General features: G+C 47.0%; 2 protein-coding genes across 5 annotated transcripts; one reads left to right on the top strand and one right to left on the bottom strand.

Moving 5' to 3' along the window:
• The first annotated feature begins 1,421 nt into the window (after positions 1–1,421).
• Positions 1,422–15,906, top strand: SNF8 (SNF8 subunit of ESCRT-II). 4 transcript variants are annotated; one of them, XM_090044681.1, is made up of 9 exons: positions 1,422–1,498; positions 1,826–1,876; positions 2,695–2,833; positions 3,960–4,064; positions 5,167–5,239; positions 7,772–7,913; positions 8,189–8,263; positions 11,309–11,463; positions 15,486–15,906. In XM_090044681.1, the coding sequence occupies exons 1-8, from the start codon at positions 1,445–1,447 to the stop codon at positions 11,444–11,446; spliced, it is 777 nt and encodes a 258-aa protein (XP_089900807.1). In that variant the 5' UTR covers positions 1,422–1,444; the 3' UTR covers positions 11,447–11,463; positions 15,486–15,906. The 4 variants fall into 4 exon arrangements, with proteins under 4 accessions (XP_089900807.1, XP_089900806.1, XP_089900805.1 ...); XM_090044680.1 differs by lacking the exon at positions 15,486–15,906 and adding an exon at positions 12,187–14,041; XM_090044679.1 differs by lacking the exon at positions 15,486–15,906 and having other exon boundaries at positions 11,309–11,569.
• Positions 11,888–26,241, bottom strand: UBE2Z (ubiquitin conjugating enzyme E2 Z). Its single transcript, XM_090044678.1, has 7 exons — positions 25,822–26,241; positions 23,471–23,543; positions 21,564–21,751; positions 19,559–19,670; positions 16,690–16,802; positions 15,919–16,009; positions 11,888–14,244 (listed from the first exon to the last, which is right to left on the bottom strand). Exons 1-7 carry the CDS (start codon positions 26,130–26,132, stop codon positions 14,074–14,076), a joined length of 1,059 nt encoding a protein of 352 aa, XP_089900804.1. The 5' UTR covers positions 26,133–26,241; the 3' UTR covers positions 11,888–14,073.
• Between the last annotated feature and the right edge of the window lie 1,272 nt (positions 26,242–27,513).

The raw sequence follows: 27,513 nt of genomic DNA, 5'->3' as shown, positions 1-27,513 counted from the left end.
GAAATACTTTCCACTGTCTCCCAGAATTTTGGTCTCTATATTGCTGCAATAACATCAGCCCAACCTCAAGCTGGAGCCACCCAACAGATTGTGAACTAATACTTAGACTGTGAAAATTACTGAGGTCCTAACAGCCCTGGATACGCCCCTGGAAATCTTAGCACCAAACCCAGGTAACTGCAATACCATTGCTGATGCAGCTACATGGTTATAAGTCACTTGTGACTCTGCAGTGTGGATGTTTGCGGCCAGGCTTGGCAAGTCTGGATGTATATGCCTAGAAACCCAGGTGTGTCCTGTTCCCCTCATACCTTTAATATGCAATTCTCTGCTATAGCTTTGCAAACAAGTGTTTGGGTGCTGTCCCTCCCACCTTGCTGAATGAGAGGGAGCCCTGGGTGGTTTGGAGTGCGGCCCCTGTACAGAGTAGCAGTGGTTGGATGCATAAAGCTTGCGAAGGTCTTAGTTTTAAAATTTAGCAGGCAGGGACTCTCCCACAAAGGCCACAAATCTCTCCATGAGGCCTGAACAATTTGTAAGTTTTGCATGTGCTGAGATGAGAGTGGAGCAGCTTCAGATTACGGTGAATCCACTGCATAAAATCCTAACATTCTTTGGAATAAAAAGCATCAGTGGCAGAATCTCATCTTCTCTGACCCCACTCCCTCCTGTCCCCTTTCATCACTAAAGGGCGGTGTCACAGGGGCAACCAGATGGCCAGACCTGGTGACTTTGAAAGCACTACCCAGTGCTCATGGCTGGATGCATGGAGGAATTGCATCTTTACTGAGCAGGCGCTGATTTGAAAGAGGGGTGGGGAGACATCTGCGGCTGGGCGCATGCAGAGACCCAGCCCTTTGGGATGTGGGGGGGCTCCCTCCTTCCCCAGGCATGGGAACCCAAGCAGGGTGGCCATCATAAAAGATGTTCCAGTTTTCTGCTCCTCTGTCCTCTGTTGATATGAAACCTGACGACTTTTATGTCCTCTATTTTGCACTTCAACAGAAAAACAGAGGACATAAAGGCACCTGGTTTCGTATCAACAGAGGACAGAGGACAATTGGACTGTCCTCTATGATGGCCACCCTAGACCGAAGGGCTGAGGGAGAGCAGGCCGCATGGGGCAAAGCAAAGCAGAGGGGCTCAGGGGCAAGGGAAGGGGCCGCAGGGCAGCTGCAGCAGAGGGGCTCCTGTAATGGTCACCCCCACTCTACAGCTGGGGGAGCCGTCTCCCAGGGTTTTGGGGACGCGACTGGAACCCCCCACCTGCAGAGGCTGCGATGGGGTGGCTGCCCAGACCACCCTCTCAGAAAAACTGGGGGAGGGGAGCACTGGCCCCGCCCCCGCCTGAGGGAGAGCGCACTGGCCCCGCCCCTCGAGGCTTCTGGAGGTTTACTGCCACTTCCGTCGCGTGGAGATGACGTCAGTGCTGCGAGCCGCCGGGATGCACAGGCGCGGGGTGGGCGCAGGTGCTATCGCCAAGAAGAAGCTAGCGGAGGTGGGAGCAGCGGCCCCTCCTTGACCCCTGGAGCCGCCCCAGGCCTACCGGGGCTCCCCCGCTCTTCACCGCCTAAAGTCACAGCTCAGAGCGCAGCGCCCGGCCCTGCTCTGCCCCCTCCCAGCCGCTCCTCGAGCCCCCGAAGCGTCCTCGGTGGCCCCTGGCAAGCGGGCAAAATGAGCCGTCTAGAGTAAAACAGGGATGGGGTGGGGCGGGGCAGGGGGAGCTCCTGCAGGTGAACAGCCTGCTCCATGCCAGCGGATCTCCGGGCAGTGAACCGTCTCGATTAAATAACCCTTACTCCAGATCGTCTTTGTTCTCTTCCAGGCCAAATACAAGGAGCGTGGGACGGTTCTGGCGGAAGACCAGCTGGCACAGGTGAGACCCTGCTGTGTGTGTGTGGGGGGGGGATGTTGCTTGGAGGAGGTGGGCTGTGCCAGGTGGGGGGATCTCTGGTTGGGGCTTGGGTTGGTGATGGCAGGGGGAGGGGGGGGTCTGGTCATCGTACTTGTCAGCTTCACCAGCTCCTAGAGTGGAAATCTATGAGTTGCTGATGGCAAATCCTCCTCTTGCTCAGGACCTTTTTTAGCATCTTCTGTGCCTAAAATGGCTTCCTTCTGCCCTGCACATCACCAAGTAACATATTCCCTGACTTCTGGTTGTGTTTCTCTCCCGAGTAGTTTGCTATGGTCATGTCCTTCATTTAAGATGGGGCTGACCATAAAGAAGTCCAGGACGCTCATCTGGGACTCTTGCCCCCTTCCCCTCACACTCTCACAAGTCAGTGGGGGCAGGGTGGTATGCTTGGCAGGCAGCAGTGCCTGTACCTGCTGTACCGATCCCTAATCAGCAATACTCCATGAAGGGTATTAATTGTGACAAATTAATCTGATTTCCACCCCCTACCACCACCACCACCCCCCTGCCTGCAAGGAACTCTGCACCAGTGCAACTCCTGGCCAGGCTGTGACCTGCAGCCCTACAGTCCAGGATGCCCATTCTCATTCTCAGCAGCTGGCCAGGACTGGCCTCTGAAATCCATGACTGACCCAGTAAATTACGATGTATGGTCACCCTGTTTAAGACCCCTGTGGTAAATTGCCTAAATAAGGCATTGTGATGGTTGTGTGGGGGTGTGTGTGTACATATGTATAGAAAGTGATTATCTGGTCATACTGTTTACTTGTCTTTTACAGATGTCTAAACAACTGGACATGTTTAAGACTAACTTAGAAGAGTTCGCTAGCAAACACAAGCAAGAGATTCGTAAAAATCCCCAGTTTCGAGTCCAGTTCCAGGACATGTGTGCAACGATTGGTGTGGATCCATTGGCATGTAAGGATTAGGTTGTGCAGGGATTCAGTCCAGAACACCCTTTGGTTTAGGGACCAACCACTTTTCCAGGGACATCTACACATTCATTAATGTGCCCTAGTTACTGTGCGTTAAGTTTAGTATTTGATTAACCAAGTACTAATTCAATGTGCAGTAACTCGCACTACTGTGCAGTAGTACTGACACATGGCTTTTTAGTGATGCTTATTGTGCAGTAGCCTAATAACACTGCACAGTTGTGTATTAGCTTGGTTTTTGACAGGCATGCTACTTCACTGTGTTATTAGACTACTGCTCATGTAGACGTGCCCAGTAAAAACCTCCTTGGAGCTGCTGGGGGTTGTGCCAGAGGAGGGGTGACAGAAGGGATTCGTGGGTTCATAAGTTGTCAGGCTGTTACATAAATTCAAGGAAGGAAATGCCATAGTTGCCTTGCTTGCCCTTGGAGTGGCTCTTGTCTTTCACACAAAATTATACTAAGTAAACCGAATTAAAGTTAATTGACAGATCTTAGCTTCCTTAGAGCAGGGGTCAGTAACTGTTGGATTTGGCCTGCAAAGCTGTGGCTTTGGTGGTAGGAAACTCTCCCTATGAGAGAGTCCCCAAACTCTTCCCAAGCTGCAGTCAGCCTGGGGCTCCTGCCACACCACACTTGAGCAGCTGCAGTGGAGAACAGGTGGCTTCTGCTTTTGCTGGATAGTAGCTGAGTAGAAGGGAGAAATGGCAGTGGTACCTAGGTCCAGGGCATTAGCCCTTCTGCCTCCAACCCAAGTTGGGTCATTTTGGCCTCCCTGAAGGAAAATATTGCCATGTCCTTTCTTAGGGGCTTCTTTCTGGCTACCAGCAGCCAGTGGAAAATAGAAAAACTCCTTTCCCCTTGGGTTCATCTTCCCTTACCTCACCTATAATGTCCAGCCAAGTGATAGGTCTTATGGATCTCTTACCCCTGTCTGGGCTGCTCCTTTACCTTGTCACAAGGCCCAGCCCTGAAACAATTCAGGGTGTGGTGTTTAGGACTTAGTAGCTATACTCATATAATTAATTCTCTATGAAGGGTATTAATGGAGACAATTAATCTGATCCTTTCTTTCATCCCCCCCTTCCCTCCCCCCATCTTCCTTAACAGCTGGAAAAGGCTTCTGGTCAGAGATGCTGGGAGTTGGAGACTTTTACTATGAGTTGGGCGTTCAGATTATTGAGGTCTGTCTAGCTCTAAAGCACAGAAATGGAGGTGAGGACCCTACCCTGCACTGAGCAAATACTGGTTTCCACTAGGTGGATGGTTACAGGAGTTGGCTTCATTTCTTGAAACTTGCTCTTGGCTACCTTCTAATGGCTCTGTATGAGGCTTTCAAAAGCGCCGGGTAGCGGCTCTTTTAGAAGCTGTTATATTCACTGCTGTAAAATGCCTTTTTCTAGCAAGATAACATGGGTTAGCTACAGTCTGTTGGAGACTACTCTTGATGTAAGTAGGTGTGGTAGAAGATGTTGACCTTGTCTCCCTACAGTGCAGTAACAGACCCCTGTGCCATGTCTCTTGGGATTAGTGAAACCACCAGTGTGCATCAGCTGTCTTACTATAAAAATTGTGAGCCAATTGATCATTTCTTTCCTATTTTGGCAGTGAAGACAATGCCTGCTGGTGCCACAGGAAAGCCAGTCATACTTTGGTGAATCTGTACCAATACTGTGTTTCATAGCAAGGGATCTGTAATTGACTTTTTAGACAGAGGACTCTCTTGTTATTGGGTATATAAAAGTACTCAGATATTTTGGGGGTACTGTATCTAACAACCTGACAGAACCCTTGCTTTTAAAAACTTTCCTATTGCTCAGGATATCATTAATAAGGAGGGTTTGATATAGAAATACTTATGGAGTGAGGGTCTTATTATGAGGGTATTATTGGAAATTAATATCCTGGGTGTGGTATCTGTTGATTGTAATGCACCCCTAGTGGGTTCTGGACCAGGACACCAGCATGCCAGGCCCTGTCAAAAGACGGTGCCTACCCCAAAACGTTTATAGATAGTACCATCCAATATTGATGAGAAATATATATGCGCTGTAATAAAAGTGAGTCTCATACCTCAGTGAGAGAAGGTAGTGGTGAACTCTCCAAGCACTTGCATTCTAGGAATTCAGATCTACCCAGAACTGAGAATTTGAATGCAGTGAAAAACACATGGAGCTATAGATTAAAATGATGATGTAAAATACAAGGGATGTGCAGTCTAATGGCAAACACAGAAAGGAAATTCAAGTAATAGGACTGCCTATGGGAGGAACCTTCCTTTGCTGTGTAGTAACATCACCTCCCTTGTTCTGTCTAGGTCTCATAACACTGGAAGAGCTTCATCAGCAAGTGCTGAAGGGAAGGGGGAAGTTTGCTCAGGATGTCAGCCAGTGAGTATAGATCCCCCTAGAGCTTCTCTTAGTAGGAACCTAAAAGTTCTGCTCTTAATGGAATCCCTAAACTGACTTAGACTTGTGAAGTGGAGCCACAAAAAGCAGCTCCATTGCAAGCAATGCCTAGTTTGTAACTCATGTCTCCTGCAGTTAAAAGTTTAATCTCTCTCCTCTACCCCCTTCATGCAAGCTTTGTCAATGCCTGGGCTTCAGCCATAGGGGCTCAATGTCTTGGGTTTGATTAACTCAGGACAAATACCTAGCTGCAGAGACCCCTCTGTTTGTCGCTTTAGGTCTTCCACCACTGGACTCTTGCTTTTGCCAGGGCATCTGGGGCTGTAAGGAGGAACCCAACAGCATTCCTGCCCATTTCCCCTTCTCTCAGGATTGTGATATCAAAATAGATTTGCATGACCACTTGAACTGTTGAAGAGAATCAGTATTTGTGGATAACATAAGTGCACTCAATCACAGGCAACACAGCTGATATTTCTTTTTTAAACAAAAATCACTTTAGGGAACTATTTTTAGCTCTTTTATGTTCTATGTGTTCACTGGTAGCTGTTTAAAGGGACAGTCAAGATAATTTCCTAGGAACGTGTGTTCATGGATGACATGCATTTTAGAGTTTATGTTCATGCTTGCAGCTGTTTCTAGTAAACAAGAAGAATACTGTATTTACTCAAATATAGGACAGGGTTTTCCCCCTCCACTCAGCATGGAGGAAAAAAGCTCCTCACCTAATATTCATACACAAGGAAACTTCATTAAAACCATTATCTATTAAACTGCTGCCACAAGTAGCTTGTGCAAAGTAGTAAAAACCAACTATGAAGTCTAGTCTTCAAGTCTATGGCTCTAATTCATGGCTCTACCACTGGGCAAGTATTCTCCCTCCCACACCAATGGGATACTCCTCAAATCCAGGCAGGCATTCTGTGTGCAAGCCCCAGCTCCAGAGACTTTGCGTTTCACATGCCCCCAGTCTCACTTGATCTTAGCTCAAAAGGCTGAGAAACAATAGGCATTTTTTGTAGCTCTTAAAACAAAACAGGTAGTTGCTTCCCCAAGGGGGAATGAGTACCAGACCTAGAGGTACTGCAGTACCAGACCAGCACTCTTGAGAGGCCAGAGCAAGGCCTGACACCCTCCCCTAGTGCTAAACATGCTGATGGGCACTTAACACTTACGGAATTTAAAAACTCTCGGGCCAAATTGTTTCCAAATTGTCTTGACTGAGCAGAGCTCACTCATTCAAGTCTGTGTGGCACTACCACCAAGTATCCTGGGGCTTCAGGTACTCTCAAATCCATGGCAGGCATCCTACTACAATGGTAAGTTAGTGTGGTCCATTTGAGTAGTATGTGCGTGGTGGTACCAAGTGAGTGCAATCCCCCCTCATCACTGACTTTTTCAAGTCATGTTGAGCCACTGTACTGCATACGTTTTGACTTCCTTTTCACTCCCACAGCTGAGCTGCACCTTTCTTACCCATTTCCAGTGATTCTTGTTTCTTCACTAGCCTTAAATGCCTGGCAAACATCACCAAAGGGGGCCCCAAACAGTTCACCCAGAATCCCTATGTTGCCTCTTCTCTCAGCCTGATAAGTGTGGCCCTACCCTCCATGAGGTGCAGCTGGACCAGGTTGCCTTGCACCTTGTCTGCATGTAATTTTTTGGAGGATTCCAGGATTTATGACAAGAACACCCAGTTCCAATCATGAGTGTGGGGCTAATTCACACATATATCCTTTGTGGGGAGGGTATCTAGAGCGCACACACACTGAGCGGTGCTGGGCTCTGGGATTACCAGGGCTTGAAATGCTGTTGACTCTGCTGGGGCCCAGCTCAATGACCTATATGGTTAAATCATGAGCCCTTTGGCTTTGGACTTATGCAGAGTTGGTGGTGGTCACACAGGTGTGTGGACACGCAGGACTGTGGGTACACTGCAGATACTGTGACAGGAATGTTTACAATGTAATGGCAATGATGTGCTTTGGACTGTCAGGTGAAGCATAGCAGCCACAGGACAGGTCAGTTGAAGTACTGCAATATATATGGGAATATATATATTCCAAAGTGTTTCTTAAAAGTTTGTTTATAGAGTATCTGTGATAACATTTGTAGCAGTTTCAAAAAAGGCAACATGCATCAATTCTGGAGAAACTAAACCTGTGGGTACACTACATGCAAATTGCTACAGCTGTTTATTTCAAAGCTGGTGTTTTTAGATTTGTTCCTCACTTTCATGTGCTCAAGGAGAGCAGGATATGACGACACAGAGGGAGGGAAGGGACTGCAGGGGAAAAGTTGCGGGGGAGAGATGGGGAGGCAGAGGCCAAGGGGTACTACCCCCACAATTTATTTTCTTTGTTGTTGCAATGGGAGGGAGACAAATTCAAGGCAAATCTTATGATGGGGAGAGGGGTCATCTTATATTTGAGTAAATATGTTATATTGGCATTGAGCTCAGCTGAAGAGCAAAAGGCTTTTTTTCAAATCTTATTTTCTCTTCCCTGTTCTCAGGGATGATCTCATTCGTGCAATCAAGAAACTGAAAATTCTGGGCAGTGGCTTTGGGATTATTCCTGTTGGAGGAACATACCTAATCCAGTCTGTGCCAGCTGAACTGAACATGGATCATACAGTGGTTCTGCAGCTGGCAGAGGTATTGGGGGCAAGGGATTCTTTAGTAGAAACCTCCTATAAGGTCATATTGTTCCCTTGACAGGAAACAGATGTATGAAGAATCTAAACTATAACCTGAACAAAAATCAAGGTTTCAACATGTGTGAAAAATAAAGAGCATTTAAATATATAGTCAGTATCTCCAACTATGGACTCTGAAGTCCTGATCATTAGCAGATAGTGAGGAGCTTGTTCTGTCTTTAAACAGTTGCCTTGACATGAACAGGCTCTGACTCTTTCTCTCCTTTATTTCAGAAAAAGGGGTATGTAACAGTCAGTGAGATCAGATCCAGTTTGAAATGGGAGGTGGAACGAGCCAAACAGGTGCTGGTAAGTGTGTAGACATTTATTTGTGCACTGTTCGGTCAAGTGACAATGCAGGGTGACTGCAATCACAGGGTGCTGCTACAGCACAAGCAGATGTAGATGAGCCAGCAGGGGCACCGGTAGCAGGGTAGCCATGCAGGCTGAAAAAACCCAGGCCCTGGATATATACTGAAGTGCTATGATAGTTTAACTCCTGTCATTACAAATGGGGTAAATTAAAGCTATCTTGGATATCTTTATATGAGCCTTGAACTAGAGGTAGCCAAGTAGAGAAGTACAAGTGGTATGCATCAAATCAGAGAGGGGACAGGCAGCACAAGTGACAGATACAGAAAGGAGCAGAAAACCTATCATTGGATCAGGCAGGGAGTACAAGGCAGAAAGAGTGGCAGATTGGTCAGGGAGTAGAAAGAGAAGCAGATCAGGCAGGGGAAAGAGGGCAGAGTAGCATTTGGGGTAGGTACAAAGCTAATTCATGGCACCCCTGCCAAAAAGGTTGACACCTACCCCCTTCTTCCCCCCCCAATGCTGCAGACAACACCTAGATCAGAAATAGATCTTCCACAATGGCAGAAAGATAAAGCTAGTGTAGTCCCACCTTTGCTGCAAGATTGAAACAGGCATAAAGGAGGTGAATTCTTCACTCCAGTAGGATCAACACTGCAGACAAGACTCAAGGTTTCCCTGAGCTTAGGTACATGTTGCTTTAGAGTGATTAAAGCCACACTAGTTTCAGAAGCCAGTGCTGCACAAAAGTGATGTGGGTAGGGTCTTTTCAGCCATCCTTGAGTCCCTAGCCTGAGTAACTAGTAGGGGTGTGTGAAACGCCCCCTATTCAATTCTGATTCAGCCTGAATCAGAGACTGACTTGATTCAGATCACTGTCAGATTCAATTCAGCCGAATCCAAATCTGACGATTTGATGCCGATTCAGAGAATCAGCAATTCAGCCATAGACACAGCTTTTAAATGTTTTTTCTACATACTTCGAGGTACCAGGCATGGCTTGTGAATGCTGGGGTGGATGAAGCATCCCATGGGGGCAGGGGGGCCCACCCCACATGCTTAGCAGCAAACCCGGAAGTAGACTGGAAGTACTTCTGGTCCACTTCCGGGCTTATCATGCCGCACCCCTCACCCCCCCAGCTCAGCAATCAGCCATGGGGTGGGGGGACCCAGGGTGCCCCCCAGACCCAGTCACCAACCTGGGGAGAGTGCGGGGAGGGGGCCCTAGTGTGCTCCCCAGCGGACCTGGAAACAAACCGGAAGTGCTTCTGATCCACTTCTGGGTCTGCTGCTGAGCACACTGGGGAGCCCTCTGTGCTCCTGTGGAATGCTTCATCTGCCCCACCATCGCAGCATTCACAAGCTGCCGGCTACCTAGAGGTATGTAGAAAAAACATTTAAAGCTGTGTCTATGTCTGAATCTCTCTGAATAGATTTGGACGGTTTCAGTTCAATTCAGATAGATTAGAGGGTCTCTTAATTCAATTTGGATTCAGAGATTCAGCCACCAAATTGGGCTGAATCTCCGTGGAATCAAATCAGGGACCGAGATTTGCACAGCCGTAGTTATTAGATATGCATTAGTGTTGGGTGTATAACAGGCCACCTTTGGTGCAAGCCTTGAATTTACATCTACACATCCATGAGATGCCTTATGCACCCCTTACCTTTCCTTAGAGCAGCGGTTTTCAAACTTCCTGAAGTCACAGAACCCTTTCATATCACTTCTGCCCAGGGCCGGATGAACCTTTTAGTGGGCCCTAGGCAAACAAACTCTTGGGCCATGGGCCAGTCAAGACTCCTCTCCTCACCCCTGTGCTGCCACCTGTGGGGCTCACAGCTGCAGCTAGGAAGTAGCTGCAGCAGCGAGGCTAGCAGAAGGAAGGAAAAGAAAAAGGAAGGGAAGTGGACAGGGCCATTCATGCCACTGCCACAGAGGGAAGGATTGGGGCCCCCTGCAGCTCCCTAGTTTGCCTATGTGTAAATCTGGTTGTGCTTCTGCTTTGGAAGCCCCCTATCCTAAAGACTGACATTGAGCCAAGCAACCAAGCCTAGCAATGGCAGCACACCACTTCCTAATCTGCTCTGCCAGTGCTCCAACCTCTTTGTAGAATCCCAGGGTTCTGTGGAAGATGGTATGTAAACCATGGCCGTAAAAGAAACTAGCAGGGGCTATTGTGAATTATTTACACTCTTCCTTCTTGCTGCTGGCCTCCCTACTTATTCTGGATGTCTAGGATCAAATATAGTGGGCTGTATTTTGAGTATAGAGCTAAAACAGGTATAAATTTACTCATGAAGGAAGGTTCCTGCTTAAAATATTACTACAAAACTCTTAAATAAACATGAATTATTTGATGTATTTGGCAAGTTGGAGGCTTCTGTATCCAAGTGATTCAGCAGGCAGTATAGCAGTTTTGGTATTTAGCTTGCCACAGTTGGATACAGGTGGTCAGTTCTTGGAACCATGTTACACCAGCCTGAATTGGATGAAGAAAGATACTGTAGGAGCTGTTTAAGGTGTTAGGCAGGCACTTAAATCATGCAAATAGCACTAGCTACTTGCTAAATCCTATTGATTTTAATATTAAGGGTGCTAATAAGTATGGCTGCTAACTTTTTCAGGAGTAGTCTGCTTCAAGCTTTTCACACCTCATTAATGCTCACTTATACTGTTACCCAGAACCTCCGCTCAGCTGTTCACACCTCATTAAGGCTCCTTAAATGACTACTCTGGGAGTCTTGCTTCTAGTAGCAGCCTTGAAATTAACAGGAATAGCCAGTTTCATGGTTGCTAATAACAGGGCTCTGACAGTGGTTGAGATGGATTAGAAGGATTAACTGCCTACCCCATGGACTATTTTTGACTGCCAAATGAGGCCACTAAAGTGCATCTTAGATTAAGTGTAGTGGTAGGTTCAGTCACTTGACCCTTCCCAAGATAAACGTGGAGCCCAATCTCTACCACAAGTGATATTTGCACGTTTTGTGAAGTTCAGTGGCAGCTCCTGGGAACAACTTACATACAATCTATTTTGACAGGAACACTTGCTGAAAGAAGGCATGGCCTGGCTTGACGCACAAGCCCCAGAAGAATCTCAGTACTGGTTACCAGCTCTCTTTACAGAGCTCTACTCTCAGGAAATCACACCAGAGGAAGCCAAGGAGGCAATACCTTGACTCCTGAGCAGAAAACAGTGAGCTCTCAGAACTTGTGCTGCTTACTTTCCCTACAGCATTGTCTGTGTATTATCTGAAGTAGGGGGACAGTTGACTTGCAAAAATAAACTATTTAAAAAGCTATCCAGATTTATGTCAGTTAATAGGTCAGATTTGTACCTGCTTTAACTCTTAAATTGTCATTGATACATTTTCAATCATACCAGCAAGGACACTGACTTTCACAGGAAAATGAATCTGACTTCTTGGGCTGCTCTTCTAAAGTGGAAGATCAAGAGATGCAAAAGTATAGCTCTAGTGTTAGTATAGGAATGAAGTTCAGTTTCTGGAGACACAAGCAAGCAATGCCCCTGCTTTGCTGAAGTATTTACACAGCAGCTTTTTTAAACTACCTTGCTTCATAACTGAGTTGCTAGTCCCATGGAAGTACAACAGCTTAGATTCTGCCAAAACAAACTTTATTGCACAAAAAAATCTTATGTACAATTGTATATAAACAAGGTATCTTATAGTGACTCTTGTGCATATATCTTCAACTTGTTAGGTCAAAAAGTCTGTTACTAAAACATCTCTGCCTAGAGCAGTCATTGAGGATTGTCATGTTGAAATGGAAACATTCAGAAATGGTAGGACAGACAACATTAGAGCTATAAAACGAATACTTCTCATTTACAGCCACATGCTAATTGTGTGAAAGGTGTCACAATAAGGCATTTTCTTGTTTCATCTTTTTTGTGTAGATGGTAATGCCACATGCACCACATAAGAGACTTCTGACCCAGATCTGCCTTGTGAAGGCATCAGAGTCCCAGCTCTACCTCAGTGTAAAGTCAGCATGACACTGAATGGAGAAAACATGAGATTTACAATGGGATTAAAGAGGCGTTAAATGTAGCACACAGCTCACTACTTCCGAGAAGGCTCCTTTGCCTCCATAAAACCTTGCAGTCAGGTATACACAGCTTTACTTCCATTGGGTGTGCATGTCAAGTGAGTCCTAAGTAAGTTAACTTTTCCCTTAAGGGAAAACTGTTTTAGTTCTATTCCATATCAATGACACACCCTGGGGAGTTTTTTTTCAAAAGGAAAAAGTTCCTAAGTGTTAGGTGGCACCTTAATTCAGGAATGTTTCCATCTTTCAGCTTCTCAAACCAGTATATGCAGGCTTCTAAAGCATGTAATAGTGATAGCTACATAAACCATCTTTATTGAAAATACTCACCAACACAGGGGACACTGAGAAACTGTGCAGTTTGATCTACAGAAAGGCAATTTCTTTTGAACACAGTTGACTGGACTGGATAGTATGACGATACCACAGAGGGGATTTCCACAAAGGGATTTTTTTTGGACATGATAGTGTGCAACTACATGCTTAACTTTCAGTAAATGCTCTCATGAACCCCTTGCCCCATTCCTCAAGATTAAGCCCATTATCAGTACACTATCTTCCCATCTTATTTGCCCATCAGGCTTCTCTGGTTGAACAGGGTGTTTCATCTCCATGCAAGTTACTCTGAATATATATCATTTATGCAGTGGCACTCAAAGCTAGTACACACCTCTCCCAAGAGGTCTGAATTGCTCAAAATCTGCTCTTAAAACAAAACTGTCAAAGCATTAAAACATAAGCCATACTTACTCATTGCTACTGGCCAGGTTTGGCAAGGGGAATATTCTGTTACTAATGAGGCTTATTTCTCCAAAGAACTCCATCCTGGCTTCCTGCCTGGAAATGGCTTCCTAGCATTTTAAAGTTTTGCTGGATCAAAACATTAGCAGAAAGAAAAACACTGACTATGGGGACTGAAAAGCAAAACAACAACTGAAAAGAATGTTTCTGTTTCTGAAGAGCTGGAATATAACATTCCCTGCAGATTATAACCTCAAAAAAGATTAGCTAGACTTCTAAGTGTTTTTAAGAACCAATGATTTTTTTTTTCTCCCCCGAATTTCAGGGTAAATACACCTGTACTTGATTGATTAAATGTACTACTCTCCCCCTTCTCCCTGAAGTCCAGCCAAAGAAAACCACCTAGGGATGTGGATAAACGCTTTCTGAAAGAAGCCCAGATTCTACCACTGTTCTTTATCTTTGGTCTGTCTAGAACAGTGACATCAGCAGTATGCAGGCTTGAATGAAGCATGAGTTACACCCACCACTCCTCAATTGGGAAGTCACACCTGGACAAGCAGCGAGGGCTTCATAGTAATAGACTCCAAAGTGCTCCTACAGCTCTGGTCCTTAAGAGTTCAGCGTAGCACCAGGGAAGGGCATGCTGTATATTTAAGTACAGAAAAGCTGTAAAAAGGAGTCGCATTCTAGATCTCTTTAATTGAGTAAAGAAAACAAAAAACAACCCAGTGTAGGAGTTTCCAAAAATAACCTGATGCCACATGCTCCAGCTTTCTAGCATAGTAAGTACCTTTAAAAGTAGCCTGTCTCAAGCTTGGCTTTGTCTAGCATGAAGTCTTCTCTTTCAACTATATCCATCAGAGTGTTCAAAAGGAGACTGACGAGCTCCCTCAGTTCTGTCCACTCCGGGATTGGTTTGGTTGAAGTCCATCGGGTGTATCCTAGAATTTGAACATCTCCAGGTCTGGGTTTCTCAATTATCTACACAGCTCTAAGCCTTGGAGCACCCATGAGCATCTGTCTCTGTCTCGGAGGAGCTGCTCTCAGAGTCTATTTCTGCATTCTCCTGCTGGTGTTTCTCTTGCACTTTCAGCCGAATTCCTTGCAAACGGATTAAGAGGGATTGGTAGTCAAAGTGGCCTCTTTTCTCACCAAAAGGATCCTGAATTCAAAGACATGGTAAAGACATTTAAAACACACATCAACATGTTAGTGCTTTACAGGTGTTATGAAATCCAAGGAGAGAGAACTTTATGGTAGAAAGCTGGTCAAAGCTAAAGATTAAATCCTCGATGATTACCAGGAATGCTATGAGACTCTTCAACATCAACATGGCATTAATGGAACCTTGTCTCTTTCAAAAGCCCTCAAGTGAAAGCCCTCATGTAAATAAAAATTGCCTGGATCTTAGCTTAAGGAAGGAAGAGCTGATGGAACACTGGCTGCATATGAATCGGGGGTTCCAAGGACTAGTTTCAGACCCATTGCCAGGGCAGACACACTATGAGCTACTAGTTCAGCAGGAGAGACCAAGGACCAAACATACAATGCCTCTTTAGTCGATTATATTCTTGAGAAGGGAAGGAATTATTATCCTCATTTTACACATGGTGTAGCTAAAACACAGGTATAATCCAATTAGTTTGTGGCTGCACAGCTGCTCAGTGGCAGAGAGGCAATGGAGGTTAACTCTTGCTTTTTTCTTCTCCTGAAGATAATAATAATAAATTATAACCATACAGAATTCCTTCTCCTTGCAGGGAGAGCAATTGTAAATGTAAAAGTGACTGGTACCACCCCATAATACTCCCTTCCGGTTATGTGGTTTTACAATACAGCCTCCAGACACTCTGCCAAAGATTCCTGTGGGCGTGCGAGTCAGGCACAATCTTACCTCAGAGCTTATCAGTCTAAACAAAAGCTCTTTTGCTTTAGTCATACATTGTGGGTGCATTAATTGCACTGACTGTAGAGCCAAATACTGACAGAATAAAGGGCACATGTAGATACTGGTTTGTAAAATTAACTTCCCCTCTTTCACAGTGGTAGCAGCTCTTAATGAGTCAAGACAGGAGGCAGCTGATTAGAAGGATGAATCTTCTGTTCAGATGTAAAAATCTTGGCAAGTGGTAACAGTGAAAAGCAGAATTTTTCTTAGTGGGTGACTCACTGCTAGAATAAGCTCGGCAACCTAGAAAGCGTTGTATGGGGTCTGTAAAGTCAATGGATATGGAAGGCAGCAAGACTGGGTTGTGGCAAAGTATCTTTGATTTTACATGTGTATTGTTATCACTGATTTATTCTTGTAATTTTAATTTTTACATATAAGGATAATTGTATAAAGATAATTTTAAGAAGTAAATCAGTTTTGATGACTAATCAGGAACTCCCTCTGCCCCTCAGATTCAGAAGGATTGCATTGCACATTACCACCAGCAAAGAAACATGCTCTGTGGAATTAGGAGTGGCCCAGGACTTGTATGATTTCCTATGAAATAACCAGCACAGCTGAAGCCAGCAGAAAGATACCAGCTAACTAAATTATAGATAGGAACAGCTGTATCAGAACACAAGTGCTGACCAAGCAGCTGGCATCAGTTTTCTATTCAAGAATGAGTGAAGGAACACACCAGAAGAGAAAATCCTATTGCATTTCAGCTTGTGCATCTTCTCTGACTTTTAGTTCTTGGAAGAAACACTCTCTGATGAGGCTAACCAGCATTTATTTAAATCAAGAAGATACATGTTAAAGAGAAGGACAGTGCAGTAATACCCACTGGAATGTCTCATGGGTGCTATGTAATCAGAGCACACGTCTGGAGAGAATAATAATTACCTGCATTGTTTGTCCTTGGAGGTAAAGCCTTTCTTTGCACACTCCTTCATAGAAGTCATAGTACTCCATGAAGGACTTCTCCATTACTCCCCTGGAACACAACAGAAGAGCACATGGTTAAGTCCTGCCAGACTGAGCATTACAGAAATGGGCTTATTACCCGGTGGGCACATATGCCTCCATTAAGCAAACTTAGGGTTTATGAAATCCACAACAGCCCACATGCCTTAAAAATGTGCATGGATGATCCATACAAGTTGAGGTCTGCCCAGTCAGCCACAGTAACTATTTCACTGCTCAGAGCAACCTTAGGTGTCAAAAAGTTTGAGTTCACTTGTGTCCATATTCTGATTAAGGGACACAGCATTGGTAACAAGACTATCAAGAGAGAAAGAGGTCACTGAACTCACCAGATGACCAATGAAATAAACCACTTCAGAGGAAACTAAGTTGCTATATGAATATTAGAGCTGACAGCCATCTTTAGAGCAGGATACGGTTATCTCCTACCCTTGGGAGATGAGGAAATGACACTGGAAACAAGGACAGGGGAGATTAAGTGACCAGCACCAGGTAATGTAGCAAGGCATCGGTAGGGCTAGGACTGGACCCTCAGGAATGACAAGAGGTCTGAGTACAAGGAACACTATCATACTGACTTCCCAAAGGATTCAGCCCCACACAAGTATCTCAGCAAGTGCACAGGATGCTTTAAGTGAAGACAAACTAAGACCTTCAGGCTGAGGTGGAGCTCCCATCCCCATTACCTACCGTAAAGGCTCAGGACAAAGGCACTTTCCTTCCAGCATGTCGCACACAGCTACTCGGATGGTCTCATGCCGAATGCATTCGTTATAATTTTTGCTATCTCCAGGGTGCCTCTCCTGCAAATATAAAAATCACTCCTCTGAACCTATGATACATGAATGGCCTTCTCCCTTCTCTCCTAAACCGTGTAAATTTCACCAAGCAGCTTAGGTCTGGCTGCTTGAGGTACAGTCAGCTCATTTATGGTGAGGCTGGAAAGCTGCAAAGAGATTTCGTTTGTGCCCACAATACTGGACTCGGGCAGTCAAAAGACAGGTCAAGTCTATGGCAGTCAGCACAGCAGTCTGGCTCCTTATTTTCCCCTTTCGGGGCCCTGACAACAAGGATGACCTGGGCATTTGGTTCAGGGATGACAGTAGAGGTGGGCCAATACATCCATCTGATATCAAATTGGCACCACTATAAAGAAGATTGTCTGCATCGAAAATTGGCTTGCTACAGCCAATAATTCGGCTGATAAATGACCTGTGCATGCATGCAGCTGCAGTGTAGCATGTAGGTGATGAGCACAGCCCAGCAGCTTAGAGAACTGTGTCCAGCTGGTAAGACTGGCGTGGTGGAAGGGGAGGGAAGGAGTGTGTGTGTGTGGGGTGGGGGGGGGCAGATCAAGGCCCCCCACAGTGAATGGGGCTGGGGCAGGGGCTGCCCAGCCAGGGTGGGGCAGGCACAGGACGGAACCACAGCTCATCTAGGGGGAGGGAGGGTGGGGACAGCTCGCACCACTCATCTGGCGGCTCCTGCTGCTGCTCCCATCATTCATCTGGGAGGTCATGGTGGGGCATGTGCTCCCGGGTCTGTGCGGGGTGGGATGGATTCTTTCCAGCATGTGGGGGCTGTGCTCAGGGTGGGTGGCAGTGGCACTTAGTTTCATAGTTTCTAGGGTCGGAAGGGACCTGAGATCATCTAGTCTGACCCCCTGCCATGGCAGGAAAGAATACTGGGGTCAAACGACCCCAGCAAGATGTTCATCTAAAGGGGCTTGAAGGGGAGCTATGGGACAGGGGCTACAGTCATCCCAAAATTCACTGTAGCCCCCTCCATCTCCCCCTCCCAGTGCCACTGCCACCCATCCCAAGCACAGCCCACACACACCGGAAAGAGCTTACCCCACCCTGCTCAAATCCAGAGGCACAAGACCCCCACACATGCCATCTGGGACTAAGAGCAGGAGCCACTGGACAAGTGGCACACAGCAGTGGGAGCCACCTGCCCCCACTTCTCCTCCCCCATGATGAATCACAGCTCCATCTCATGCCTGCCCTGCCCCAGCTGGGCAGTGCTTGACCCAGCCCCACTCCTCCCTTACCACAGGGGCCTTGATCTGCCTCCCCCTCCCCCCACACACCCCTTCCACCACAACAGACTTACCAGCTGTGCGCAGCTGTTCAAGCTGCCAGGCTGGTACCGATTCAATTTCCAATATTAGCCGATACGCCTCCATAAAAATCGGCTATTGGTATTGGCCCCAAAAATCTTTATTGGTGCACTGCTAGATGACAGTAGTATATCCTAAGGAAGCCATTAACTTTCAGAAGTCACATACCAGTGATCTGCAGAGACAAAGAACTTCTCTGCATTTTGCTTATTTGCATACTTAGGATGCAAGCTTCCTCAGATTTAAGGAACTGGCTCAATGGCATGAGTGTGAATACTTTAAACCACACTCTACAGTTAAGCAAGGAGACCATTAGGGCAGACAAGCTGCTCCTTCTCAGGATCTCAGAGAAGACTGAGCACTTGCCTGTCTGCCCCATTTCTGCAAAGGTAGACAATGCTGTACAGTAAAGCCTGGATGTTTGCAGTGGACTTCCTCATTAAGGATGAGCTGCTCAACTGATTACTGTGGCTTGTACTTCAAAGGGTATCACTTCTCTGATCCGGTGGGTGGGACTGTCACTGAATTCCAGCTGATGGAAGAAGCAGCACCCTTCAAAGTAAAATCCAGAGCAAACAGTTGGAGCACCTAAGTTGGCCAGCATGGCTGTTTGCTACAGCACCAAATAGCCCTGGATAGTTCACAAACCCTCATCTTTGCAAGGGGCTAAGGAACCTAAGCTTGCAAACTATCTCAAGTTCTACTATACAGAGCTGTTGACAGATTCACCCATGGTTGCAACAGGTCAGTACCAGACCATGGAATAAAAAGCAGGACATTTCTCAATCTGCAACTCAACTAGATACCCCTCCCTTTCCGCATCAAATACCTTACTTATTTGCATACTACATGTACCCTTTTCCTAACAATCAGCTTTCCAAAACTGAAGAGAAGCTGCTTTTTGCCAAAGTAAAAGCATCAAGGAGTAAAAGCACCATCCTTCAAAATAGCTGCCAGCTTCTCCCTCCCTGCCAGCAAGCAGGAGGGGCACAGTGCAGTATTAACTCTTTCACAGTCACTCAGATTGGAACCAATTTTGGACTGCTTCCAATTTGACAGCAGCTGTGGAAGAATTAACACTGGACTGCACCTCTCCTGCTTGCCAGCAGGGACAGAAGCTGGCAGCCATCTTAAAGCATAGTGTCTTCATGAAAGAGCCAGTTCTAGTCCATGATTCTGGAAGAAAAAAAATTCCTACATTCTGCCCTCCAAAAATAAGGCATGCATCTTATTGGGGGTGTGGGGTATGTGAGAAAATACAGTATTCTTCAGCCACAAACAAGATTTGTGAGTAAATACAAGCATAGTTGAGACACTGCCATTTCCTGCCCAAAAGCTTGTTGGGGCTCCCTCCCACCTATACAGTTTATCCAATAAAAGATACTGCCCTGTCTCTGAAAATCTGGTCTTGTGTTATTTTGCATTCAAAGCAATTACCTGCTCAAAGCCAGGTTCATTGTGATAGGGGTTCTCAGTCATCAAAGACTGTATGGAGATGAGCACTGAAGAGATGCTCTGTGCTGGGCTCCAAGCAGGTCCAGTCCAAGTGCTGAGACATCAAAACACAGAAGCATTATTTAAATACCACAGCAAAAACATCATACAGCATCCACCCCCTGCCACCCAGTCCTTTTCATAGTCACCATACTGAATCATACAAAGGCCAAGTTTGGAAATTGGAAAACCATCAGGTGAAGACACCTGCTAAGGTAAAAATATGCCAATGAACAAAACCTACCAAAAGCTCTGGCTGGCCTATAACAAGCTGTATGTTCATGGGTTGGAACTAGTGTGTTTCTTCTTGCCCAGCTCTGAACCTATATCTGAAACTCTTGTAAGTGTCGTTTTGCTGACAGTAGGTCAAGTCCCTTAGAGATAAAAGAGAGCTCAGGAAAAGCAAGACACATCACAGTCAAGGGCCCAGGTTCTTTAAGAGACTAAAATAATAACAATGCATCTTACCTGGCTTTGGCACTGGCTCAGAGAAGACCCCAAAATAAAAGGAATTCCCCTCTCGATGGGAGAGGCCAAAATAATTATTTTTAGACTTAAACCTGACTTTCAAGTTTAAGTGACTTGTTGGCTTTGATGGTAATACTTTTATGACTTGTTCAACAGTAGGCTTATAACTGAAAATTTCAGCTGACACACTGCGGGCACATCTACATGTCCTATGGCAACGCGGTTAGCGCGCCGTGCTATAGTACTTCCTTTTGTACACCCATACTGAACAGTACACACAGGGTATGGTTAGTCTTAGCCACTACTTTGCTGTAGCTGGATGCTAAAATAGGGGAGCACGCTGCTACGTCAAAGTAGCTGCTGGTCATGTGTAGACTTACATAATCGCTACATTGCCTTAGCACACCACTACAGTGACATAAGGCGACATGTAGACACACACAGTGTGTCCCTACTTCATATATATCCTACCCCTAAGGTAGGACACTATTGGAAAAAATTTAGCAGTCTCCCAGCAGCCATGAATGGTTTGCTACAGACCTTTCCCCCAGCTGAAGCAGAGAATGCATCTGGCACCTGGCACTGCTCCCCAAACACTTTCCCTTTACAGCTCCCTGCTTTCAGTTTGGTACCCTCTAATGTGATTTCCCACATGTTCAAACCATCTTCTCACCATGCTCACCAGCAAGATCTTACCCTTGCCACACTTGGAGACAGTAAGACCCCTACAACTTGCATTCATTTCACTCTAAGTTGCTGGTGCCTGGCACCACTCAGAATCAGGCCTTTTTCTAATAGTGCTTCTGAACAGGGAAGATATTGGACCCTAATCCTGCAGGCACAGATATTCTTTAAGTACACCAGTCCCGTTGGTGCCATGGTGCCTGGTCTTAAAACCAAATAGGCACTGCTTTAGTGTTTGCAGTGTGGGAGCCTGGATGCAAGACAAAGTACTACAGCTGTGAGTTCTACATCATTATCCCTGAGTGCAGGTGGAAGCAGTTAAACGGCTTTCAAGGAAGTGCTTAGTGGCTTTTAATTTCCATTTAAAAACCAACATGCACACAGAGGAAATTAAAACCACAAAAAACATACATCTGAGCAACACTGAGGGACATAATTCAAGTCATAAAAGCAGAAGAATTGCAGAGTTCAGATTGAGACCTTCAGTGCATCAGGGGGAGATAGGACAAGAGCAGTGACAGCCAGTCTCAAAGAAAGGAGCTCTGAGTTTCCGCCTTCACTCTCCATATCCTGATTTTTGTGGTTTTGAAGAAAATCAGACCATCTCATTAGCAAAAACCTAAGATTTTTTTTGGCAGCTTGTGTGTCCCACAGGTGACTGCAAGCCAGAGGCTGCATGGACAGATGCAGCAACAGAATTGGGGCCTAGAACATGCAAAGAACAATGCATGTTACAAAAAAACAGCCTGAAGCAACCTCTCAGTTTCACCTTGATATACTGGAAGTCTCCTCTTACCCCAGAATACTCAGGCAGACTTTCCCATTGCGGTAGAAGTTGGGGTTAAACCTCACTGTGTTATTTCCTGTTGTCATCAGTTTGACCCTTGGTGGGTGGATGGGATAATCTGGAGGACAGCGAAACAGGAACAAGAAGAAACCCCCTTCATAAGGCGTGTCAAATGGGCCTGTGATCAATGCATGAATCTGGAAAACAAAAGCCCATCTTGCGCACCACTTCAAAATTGTGCAGCACCGTCAACTTCTCGAACAAGACCCGACAAAGACGAGAAATCTCAGCATGGGCAGAGCTAACAAGGCCTCTCCTGCCAGTGCCATGCTCACAGGCTGCTACCCCCACACCTCATGCAAAACTCCTGGAGTCTAAGCAACTGCTGCACATCTCTCCCCCAATAGCCACGCATGTGTATAGTGCATGCCTGTACAGCAACACCTGCATGCACTTTTGGGCACACTTGCATAAACAAGCACAAATGAAGCAACATTTGTCACAGGAGCTCCGATTTTAAAGAGTTAAAGAAAAAGACAGTCACAACCTTTCACTGATTCCACTGCACCCCCTTCATGTACTTCCTGTACTTCTAACCAAAAGAGGATTTTTCTTGGTTGGCCAATACTCTGCTAATTTGTACTCAATGAAACTGAACAGGAGTGATCAGCTCCTGATCACTGTCTAGACCCCAATCTATTATCTCCCCACAAAAGTGGCACCTGAATATCCCTGATGTGCACAATCTGTTGGGCTATTAACTGTACAAGACTCCTTCCTGTGCTTTATCACATATGACCACCTGGATTGCTGGGATTTTTAGTCACATGTCACCCCTGAGATGTTTCAGGGCACTGTTTGATGACGTGGTCTTAGATGAATTTATGGCTGCCAACTTCTTAGGCCAAAGAGCTAATTAAAAGGTTGAACTATTCCTTCAGGCTGGAATTTTCTCCAAAGGAACATTCCCTTGTAGCACCTCTTTAAAGCTCAGAGGCCCTGAATTCAGGCAAAAGTTTGAACTGGTGGAATCTGGAGTGGCAGGTTAGTTGGGAAGGTGGGAGAAATGGATGGCAACAGAGGAAAGGGGAGGGAACATCTTCATCAACAGGCCCCAACCTCCAAAAGCTGGTGCAAACCAAAGGTTGAGCATGGCCAGAGAAAGCTGGGGATACACTGGATCTAGAGGCTGCTCAGGAGTCCTTGCAACTACTTGGGGCAGTCCTCCTTGGCAAAAACCCTATGGTCTGGCATTCACAAATGACTGCCTGCCCTCCCTCAGGAAGAATACTTTAACTGGGGAACAGGGAACCATGCAAAATGCATCTTCTTGCCTCAGCCTGGGTAAATCATGCCCACATCAGTTGTCAATTTAAAGTTCTTTCAGAAAGAGCGCAGGTGCCCTGACTATGCTAAGGAGGGGGGCACTGGGGGGGAGAAAGAGGCATCAGTCCCAAATAGGATCATGTAACATTCCCTGACCGTTAGAAAAGAGGTCTTCACCCTCCAGCTTTCAGCAGAGTCATCTGCTGCTCCAATAGATATTGAACTCCCATGCACAAACATTCTAGTGATAATTTTCAAGTGCTGACAGGATAAAGCCAGCTGGAGTGGTGCTTTACCATCCCTATAGCCACCAAGCCTGTGCTGGATTTAGCTGCAGAAGCTGCTTAGAGTCCTGCGGCTTTATCCCTTCACAAAGTCAGGTTCTTTGTTAGCCTCCCTCTTATTTCCATAAAAAAGCCTTCCCATTTTCCCCTGCAGAATTTCATCTATTCTTTTAACAAAGGTACTCTAGTGAGGACACACTGCAGTCCACAGCCCCAGCTCCTGCCCAATAGCTCATCCTGCTAATACTTAACCATCAAAGAAACAGAAACACAGAGAAGCTGGATTAGCTCTGGATATTCACTTACCTTAGTCATATCATGGGGATCAGGCACAACGAACATTCCAGGGGGTGGCTCCTTATAAATGGACATGATATCCCTGAACACAAGGAAACAGGAATTAGCCAATACCTCCCTCAGCATCCCTCTCACTCCTAGGACAATAACATTCATTATAGAACAGGACTTGTGTGTCTGTGTGCATGTATGAGAGAGAGAAAACACAAGACACCACAGCATAATACGTCAGAAGTATTTTTAAAAAGAAACACTGAAAATGGACTGTGGGGAAAGGGGGCAGGGGGGTGTGCTGTTCCACTGTTTTCCAGCTGAACTCTTCCTGCCTACTTGAAAGAATAACTGTGAAAGATACAGCGTGCTCACAGGCTCTCCCTATATTAAAAAATAGAGCTGTAATCAGGTACGACTCAGTGCGGCTTAGGAACAGAGATGGAGTGCAAGCATGGTCACAGCCAAAGAGCTCCTCCCAGTGTCAACAAGAGTCAAATCAAACTACTGGTGGAGTTTTTGTTTTGTTTTTTAAAACAGCCTTCCTGTTTGTAAAGAGAATTGAGTTCAGCTGGAGTTTCATTAGTAAGAATGAGTGGGTGAGACAATTAGGAAGTGAGGGAAGAACGTTGTTTTCCTACAAAGCCAGTGCTTTCAGTCACTTGGATCAGAAACCACCCAGAGACTTTGTATCACTTTCTGAAGAAGGTAAGCAGAGGTCTCAGAAGTGGTAGAACATGGATGCTCACGTAATCTGGCAAGCGGCAATATTTGTGATGAGAGCAAAGGAGAAACCTATTGAAATAATGCCAGGATTTCTAACAATGTAAGAACATATTGCTCGTTATTCTGGAGGTTATCAGCATGTCAGATCTACTGTTAACAATTTTTGTGTGTGTAGCCTCTAACATTGCAGTTAGACGGGGAGCAGCCCAAGTGTAATAGGCTCTAGGCAGGAAATGAAAGAACAAGGGTAGGGATGGACTAAGTTCTAATACCTTATAAAGTTTAGTCAGCCTCTCCACTGGGAACAAGAGAGAAAGCTCTCCCCACACCCTTCTGCCTCTGACATTTTAACCCAAAGCTCCCAAATTGTATTGTTGCTGGATTTTGAATTGATAAACAGCTGTTGTGTAGGTAAATGAGGAGCAGAAAAGCGGCAGTTTTTGGTCATGCAGAGAAAAAGTTCCAAGTCAAAACACGCAACAGTCTTGAGACCAGAACTGCTCCTTTGTGTCACCATCACCATTAGCCTCTGATCAGTCACCTTGCCTGGCTATCATGCACCTGTAAACCACAGGTGCCCAGTTGTGAAACTCCGCATCCATGAAGGACATTGAAATTTTTCCAGATGGGAGGAGGAAAGTTAGCATTACACCAGGCAGGAAAAAAAAAAAAAAATTCTGAATCACTGGTAGCAATGAGAGGTGTTAAACCAGGTGGAGAGGGCACAAGACTGTCTAGTAATCCTTCTTTCAGATGAAGGAAGTGTGGTTGCTGCAGTAACTGGTGGGGGAGTTTTGCTAGAAATTGCTGACCCCAGTGTGCTTGGCCAAACTCCAGGAAAAGAACAGCATAGTTTATTACATTTCCACAGACATTTCAAGTTGCTAAGGGATGCTTTGCTTCCTGTGGTGCACAGCATCGCTGCCTGCAAAACAGCTGCCTTGCCCTAGAGGTAGGTACACCCTCAGCCAAAGTTGTACAGCTTGCAAAGCGCTTAGCGAGCCTTCCAGATGCAAAGTGCTTTATAAATAGAAAGTAGCATTAGTATGCCAGCTCTAGAGCACCAGCAGGAAACCAAGGAAAGTCCACTGTCAATGAGGCCAGAGGGAATACAGAGCGCAGAGGCAGGGCAAGCACCTGAACGCAGGCGAATCCACCCAAGCCTGGAGAGGCTGCCATCTTTGCCAGCAGGGTTGGCCGGGGTTAAGAACACTAAGGCGAGGAGCCAGGCTGTCCTGGGAAAGGTTAAGGGTTAACAAACACACCCAGGAACCTGGGACATGACTCAAGTGGCAGCTTCAGGGCAGAGTCCAGGACAACACAAGGACAACACTTGCTAGGCAGGGGGAGGTGGGTATTAGGTCCCCTCCCCACGCAGGGCAAATGGCCTCCCCAGCACATGCAGCCTGAGACCCAGCCGCGACACTGGAGCAGGTGCCTTGGCCTCGAAGTGCTGCGGGGAAGAGCAGGCCCAGCAGGGCTGGGGGGGCAGGGAGGCTGCATCCAGGGGCCGGGCCCGGCTGCCGCAGGGGAGGACGTTCAGTGAGGAGAGCCAGAGCCAGGCCACCCCTTCCCCCGCGGAGCGGCCCGGCTGCGCGGAGGCCGGCCTGGCTGCCCGGGGCGGGGGCCGCGGCGTCACCCACCGCTTGATGCGGAGCAGGCAGGCCGCGCTCGGCCGCTCGCCGTCCCAGTCGCCGCTGACCGTGGGGTCCCAGAAGGCGGAGTGCGAGAGCAGCGCGGCGCCCGCGGCTGGCAGCCCCGCCATGGGGGCCGCGCCGCCGGCGGGGGGGGCGGCGGAGCCAGGGGGGGGCGCCCCGATCCCCGCCGCCGCCGCCCACAGCTCGGCCGGGATGAACACACCGGAGCTGCCCCCGCCGCCGGCCGGGCCCGGGACCGGGACCGCTGCCTCCTCCACCTCCACCGCCGCCGCCGCCGCTGCCGGGCTCTCCGCCATTCCGCCGCCCGGCCTGGGAGAGCTGCGCTTCCGGGACTCCACACCACCGAGTCGGCCGGCCAGAGCGGCTGCCGCCTTGCTCCTCCACCACAGAATCCGGGCCAGAGCGTCTGCCGCAGGGACCCGCCCCCCGCTCCCTTACGCCGCCACGAGCTCTCGCGGAAACCATAGAGTCCCCTCCCACCTCCAGAGCGTCGCCATTCGGCTGACCCACCATCGAGTCCACCCCCGGAGCGGCCGTTCGGCCAACTGGGGGTCCACCATAGAGTCCCCTCACACCAGAGCGTCCACCCAACCCAATGAGATACTTCCTTCCACCTCCAAGAGAGTGGCTCTCCACAGGAGAGTGTCGCCTCGCTCAGTACAATGACGGCCCATTTGACCTCCCAGCTAGTCTATGTGATAGGAGCGCCCCGTGTCCTTGAGGCACAACATGGGACCTGGTGGCAGGCTCCTTGCAGCGAGGGTACTGCCGAGGCGTCATGGCCTGCAACTGCAGGGTTGTCACATGGCGGTTGGGTAGAAGGGAGCTGCCCCAACTGGGATGCCCTTGGGATGCCAAGCTCAGGGTTCACAGCAGCATGAAGCCTCTTTATAGCAGGGTGCAGTGATTCCAGGCCATGCTTCTACTGCTGGCCTCAGGCAGCATGCCCGCACCCCTTCTGCTGCACTGTGGCAGACCGCCATTGCCTTTGAGAGAGGACATGCCTCTTTTAATCCCTTTATATTAGTCCACCAAAGCTGAATGAATCAAGAAAAGCATCTCAGGTATATGAAGCATGGGCAACTTCAGTTTGCAGTAATGGACAATGGAGGCTCAGGACCTAAGTCAACTGCCCATGAGGTCAGCAGCACAACTGTGGCAAAGCTTGGACTACAGAAGATCTCTTGAACATATATTGACAACACTTCATGGAAGCAGGGTAGCCACTGCCATGGTTCCCTTGTAGCAGGTTAGGTCTGTGTTGTATCAGTGTTGATGGTGGTCTTATGTAGAGTTGAGATTATGGATTGCAGAGAATGGTTTAGATAGGCATGATCCTGCCTGAGGCAGGGGGTTGGACTAGAGGACCTATGGAGGACCCCTTCAACCTTGTTTTTCTATGATTCTATGAAGTTTTGTGCCAGGACCTGCTAAAATGTAGCCATTTCCTTCCGTGAACCTAGAGACCTTCAAGCCCAGACCATCTCAAGTGTCTATCTTTTGCAACTGCATGATTGTATGATGGGAAGAAAGAGGGTATTTAGTCCTATCCTCCCATAACACATGCACAAAGCTGTAACCACCTCACAATTCCTTAGTCCTAATTCAAGGTCACATTTCTTTTGCTGAGGACGCAGAAATAAGAAATAGTGATCTACAGAAGGGTTTCTGAAGCTG

Source organism: Crocodylus siamensis, chromosome 4, assembly GCF_052110815.1.
Source record: "Crocodylus siamensis isolate JL-2025a chromosome 4, ASM5211081v1, whole genome shotgun sequence".
Lineage (NCBI taxonomy): Eukaryota > Metazoa > Chordata > Crocodylia > Crocodylidae > Crocodylus > Crocodylus siamensis.
This window is presented reverse-complemented; position numbering and strand designations above follow the sequence as displayed.